This window comes from Sapajus apella, unplaced genomic scaffold (assembly GCF_009761245.1).
Source record: "Sapajus apella isolate SASKATOON/1434 unplaced genomic scaffold, GSC_monkey_1.0 scaffold3302, whole genome shotgun sequence".
Lineage (NCBI taxonomy): Eukaryota > Metazoa > Chordata > Mammalia > Primates > Cebidae > Sapajus > Sapajus apella.
The window spans coordinates 1-5,267 of record NW_022440228.1 but is presented as its reverse complement, the minus strand read 5'-3'; the positions used below and the strand labels follow the sequence as shown (position 1 = coordinate 5,267).

The following is a 5,267-nucleotide window of genomic DNA, read 5'->3' as shown; positions in this document are numbered from 1 at the left end:
CCCAGGATGAAGTGAGGCGCTGAGAAACGGCATGACTTCCCTCCTGATCCCAAAAAGCTTACAGGTGAACTGGATGCCACAGAAAGAGGACTGGCAAAACAGAGTCACCAAAATTATTTCTAATTCTATTAAGAAACCCAGGAACCACACTTGCTGCCATTAAGTGGACTAGCAGGAGCCTGTGAGTGCGATCTTAGTCCTGCCTGAGATTCCACAGATGTTTCTATGTGACTTCAGATTTGATTTGCATTCATTCATTATTCATGATTCAGGCTGGAACACCTGCATACAGCCCCACCCCACGGGGGCCCCACCCCCCACCCCGACCTGTCCTCGGAGCTTTCTGATCACATCGTTTCCTTCCACGCTCTTTGGTCATTTTGGTCATGGTCCCTTTTGCTGTCAGGGGAGCAGAGAGTTTATCGTATTGATTCTGGATACTGAGACTTTCCAGGTGATCTAGATAATCAAGATAACAATGCTCCGTAGCAACGAAAAGGGAGCAGCCTTTTGGTCTTTCTCAGACAATCCCTCTCAGTTGAGAGGCCTCCTAACGTGGAATCGTGGTCAGCGTTGTCCCCAGCTCAGAGGATAGGGACAGCCTGTGCATGATGGGATGCCTTTGCCTCATTCTCTCCGTGATCCTCAACCTCACCTGCTCCCAGGATCACGTGGGGAGTGACTGAAAGGCCCGGGGCTCAGGCATCCGAAAAGACGGGATCAATCTTTGACCTTGGAAGTACATCCCAGTTCTGGGAACGTACTTCAGCTTTACCGGGGTCTCTTTAGCAAATGAAACTGTGCCTAGCTCTCATGTGTACACCTGGAAGCGGCTTCACGGGGACCATCACAATTATCAATGCACACTTAGCATCACTGTGAGCCAATTTCGGGCTTGCGGGTGCAAGCAGTACTCACCATGTCTGCAACGCGTGTGAGATTCACTTGGAATTTGACTCGGTGCGGGTGTTGGTAGAGTGGGGCGGAGGTTTTCCGGCTCCTGTGGAATTGTAGGAAGGCGAAGGTCCTGCCAAGGCCTGCCGTCCTGTAAGTCAACTCTGTCCCGGAGAAACAGTCTTGTCAAAGGTTTGGATTGCTTACTGTGAAAGCTGCTGGAAAATCTGACGGAGACGCGGTCGTACTTGTTGGGGGTCGGGGAGCCAAACGCTCCTGCTCCTGACTCCCGCTGTTCCCTCTCGCCGAGGAACGAGTCCACCAGGAAACCACGCAGCAGCCACGGCTTCTAAGGATACCAGAGAAACACCTGAATTCGAATCACTCTAATGAGCCGCAACATAAAACACCTGGAGAAAGTGTGTGGCGACTTGAACAGAGGGGCAAAGGAAAAGAATCTCAAAGCGAAAGGAGCAGTTGGAATGTCTGCCAAGACTTTTAGAATCATGACAAGAAAAACTCCTTGTGGGGAAGGTTCTAAGACATGGGATCATTTCCAGATGAGAATCCAAAAGCTGCTCCTTGGCTTGCACAGTCCTTCCATCAGTACCGAGCCAGGAGTTGGTCTGCAAGTCACCCTGACACATGCTTAAGTCAGATATTTTAATAAGCTGATTACCAGTTATTAAAAAAACACGAAATGAGAGTCAAAAGAGTCTGTCACCTTTTCCAATAATTTTATTAATTTCCAAACAAATTAATCACACATATTTACAAAGGCATTCCCTACCACAATTTTTAAGGCTGAGAAAAGACCCCCACAATGCTTTTCGCAGAACCCATCCCAGGGTCCAAAACACCAATCTCAGGGCGGGGCAGGGTTCCCTAACTTTTCCCATATTCAGTCACGTAGGGAGCAAACACAGAATGTGCTCCTCAGTCCAACAGTCCCCTCCGAGTCACGGGAGCTGGAGGCCAGGGATCCCCTCCCAGCTGCAGTCTCGCTCCAGATCAGTCCAGCTCCTCCTCGGAGGAAGAGGAAACCTGAAGGTCCTCATAGAGGACACTCCGTGGGACACAAACACGGGGCCCCTCAGACTTCTCTAGGACACCAGGGGTCTGAGCCCGGAAGGCTCCTGGCTCCTCAAGAGAGTGGGATGAGGGAGCCGTCAGGAACCTGGAGCTCCACCCTCCATCTTGCAGTCTCCTGAAGAGCATTCTGAGAGGCTGGTCTCCATCCTGGCCGGCCGCTGGGTGGTGGGACATGGTGCAGGCCTGGGCAGTAGGCAGGCAGGGTCTGCTTTGAGTAGGCTGCAGGTCGATGCTGGGCACCTGGGCGGGTGTCCTCCTGCTCATCTGGGGTGACCTACTTGGTCCAAGTTCAGTTAGAGCTGGCGGAGGTTGTAGCGTCTCCAGGGTCCCCAGCTCCCCTCCCTGGATGCTGTCTTCGGGGATCTGGACAGGACCGAGTCTGGCTTTCTTGGGGACACTCAGGCAAGCCTTAATCGGAGCCTGGGCAGGCCTCTTGGCTCCTGGCCTGAAGCTGAGACTGGAGCCTAGGCCCAAGCCGTGTGTGGTGGCTGGTGGGCAGGGCTGTGAGGTCACAGCAGGACGTTTGGCTTGTGCCTGGCGGTCGATGACACGGTTCAGGCCATGGGTGCTGGAGGCAGCCTGGGGAACTTCACGGCAGCCACCCTCAGGGCGGCTATCTGTGGGCTTCACCAAGAGGAGAGGCCGCGGGCCACGGCAGAATGCAGCCTGAGGGATGTGGGCCACGGCCCCCGTCTGTGGTTCCATGCGTCCACGACTTGAGGTGGAGCTCACACTGGCTTTTCTGAGGGGAGACAGTGAAGCCCAGGTGGAGCCCCTGTCAGCTATTTTGGGAGCTGGGCCGTCAGTGAGAGCAGCATCCACAACTGGCCTCCTCTTGGTGGTGTGGACCGGCATTGGCCTGCTTGCCACCTGAAAGAAAGGAAACCACACACGTTAGATGTTCCTCCGCATCCAGCCGACAGAAAATCCAGGACATCTAAACACGAGGTGCTCGCACCCTGACATTCTCCATACAGTCTCGACAGGCAGTCATTGGAAGCAGGGATTGATCCTCAAGTGAGTGCTGATCAGGACAAGACACCTGAAAAATGTGCTCTTGAACTAGGTGTAGTGATCTACAAAATATCATTGCTGAAGTGATTGTGTCTTGGGGATTAACTGGAGTGACCTAATGTCCTCACACCGCTAGGAAAGTGTTGTTGGCAGGCTTGCAATAGTCGGACAGAGAGAAAGCACCAGGAAATAGGGCATCTTCAGATGCCTTCACCTGGAATCAAATGGACCTGAAAGGGTCATTGAGACCCTGAGGCTGCGAAGGCAAGGAAGAGGTCGTTGAGACCCTGAGGCTGAGAAGGCAAGGAAGACCCTGAGGCTGAGAAGGCCTCCAATTCCCTTCCACAGATGTGGGCCTGAAAGGAAATTCCCCAGGGTAACCTATAGGAGAAAAAGAGCAGGGGCCCAGGGCGACACTCACCCTCAGAAAGTCAGAAGATTCTCTCCATTCTTTTTGATTTGGCAGCTGCTTGGCTTGAGGTTTCCCGGAAATTATCTGGAGGAGAGCCTTCCTCTGCTGGCCTTGTGGCCTGCAGAACAGAAAAAGTTCAGGTGATGACCCCTAGTTTTCCCCAGGGCACAGGGAGAACCCTATCTGGGGCCCAGTCCCATTTCCTGTTTGGGCACCTTCCCTCATGTGCCAAGCTTCCCATCCTCCAGGTGGCCCTCCAGGTTTCCCAACTAAGGATGTTCCTTTGCATTCCATTGCTTTTCCCCTGTCCTGGGCCACCTCCACGAAACACCCCTGCCCCTCCCACCCCTGAATCTGTCTCCCAGGGTGAAGGGTGCTCCTGGGTGTGGCACCCAGGAGAACACCCAGCTCTTAGGTGGCAGTACCCAAAGAGCGGTGAAAACCCCTCCCACTGCTCACCTTGGTCTCCCTTCATTCTCTCCCTTCTTGCTCCAGGGCCCCGGGTTCCCCTCAACCCGGGGCTTCCATGGTTTCAGGTTTTCCTTCCCTTCCTTTTTGCCAGAGGTCTGGGGGACCACGGCTCCGTTCCAGCGCTTGATGGGGCACCTTGTACTTCTGGCCGTGTGGCCAAAGGCCCCGCAGTCTTTGCACTTGACCTGTGGGTGGAAAGGAAGTGCTGTCAGTGCACGAGCATTTGAGGCAGAAATCAAATATCAAAAACGAGACAGATTGTGAATTGAGAGCTCAATAGGGATTCTAGGGAGGGGACGGCGGCATGGGGGCCCTTAAGTGCTGGGAGAGCTCAGATACCGTGTTCCTTCCCAGAGCCCATGTTACAGAGAAAATCTTAATGGGAAACACTCAAGGTTCTAAGGGTCATGAGCATGAACCCAGTGTCAACAACACAGCCAAAGCTGGCTACATGGGATTCCAGGCAGGAAGGGAAGCTGCTCTCAAGGGCCTCTCAAGGGACCTGTGGGGCCTCAGAGGAGGACCCAAACCAGGCCATCCTTGGATAGAAAAAGAAATTTGGGCTGGGTGTGGTGGCTCATGCCTGTAATCCCAGGTGTTTGGAGGGCCGAGGCGGGTGGATCTACTGAGGTCAGGAGTTCAAGACCAGCCTGACCAACATGGTGAAAGCCCGTCTCATTAAAAAAAAAAGAAAGAAAGAAAAAGAAAAAGAAAAAGAAATCTGGGTGGCGGTGACAGAGCACTTTTGAATCTAACCCAGTCCCTGAGGACCACAGGGCCTCCTGATGCCCAAGAGATCCAGAGCCAGACTTACCCTAGGATTTTCCTCTTCGGGTGGGGGAGCCCTTGGCCCAGCTGGGGCCCTCTGCTGCTTCTTGAGGGTCTGGGCTCTCATGAGTCTGTTTGCCCCTCTCTTGGGGTCACAGTGTGCCATGGTCTTCACCTCCTGGGGGTTTGATGTCCCCTTTTTTAAGTGTCGACCGTCAGGGCACCTGAATCACACACAAACACACACAAATCCACGGTTAAGCACACTGGATATTCACACACCCACAAACCCTCACCTAATTCTTTGCTGGTGTGGTCATGAGACTTCCCCAGAGGTTTGTCCAATCTGTGGATCACAATGAGATGTGCATCCTCAGATTACCCTACGTTCCTCTGCCAGGATTCCCTGGTCCAAGAGGAAACCTGGCCTGCCACGGATCCCGTGCCCTCTGTATGGCAAGCTGAGATTTCAACCCCCAACAACTGATTCTGGAGACTGGACTTAGGTCTATCACGATCCAGCCTACTGGGAAAGACAGTCATTCTGTCTCCCTTAACGCTCACAACAATCCAAAGTACAGAGCATGGTCTACGGGCCCCTTTGGCAGGTCTATTT

The 5,267-nt window shown here is 53.4% G+C and overlaps 1 protein-coding gene across 1 annotated transcript; it reads right to left on the bottom strand.

Annotated features, from left to right (window-relative positions):
- Nucleotides 1-1,828: 1,828 nt before the first annotated feature.
- LOC116547479 (putative protein FAM90A5P) lies at nucleotides 1,829-4,874 on the bottom strand. Its single transcript, XM_032273430.1, has 4 exons — nucleotides 4,698-4,874; nucleotides 3,872-4,068; nucleotides 3,422-3,530; nucleotides 1,829-2,856 (listed from the first exon to the last, which is right to left on the bottom strand). Exons 1-4 carry the CDS (start codon nucleotides 4,815-4,817, stop codon nucleotides 1,906-1,908), a joined length of 1,377 nt encoding a protein of 458 aa, XP_032129321.1. The 5' UTR covers nucleotides 4,818-4,874; the 3' UTR covers nucleotides 1,829-1,905.
- Between the last annotated feature and the right edge of the window lie 393 nt (nucleotides 4,875-5,267).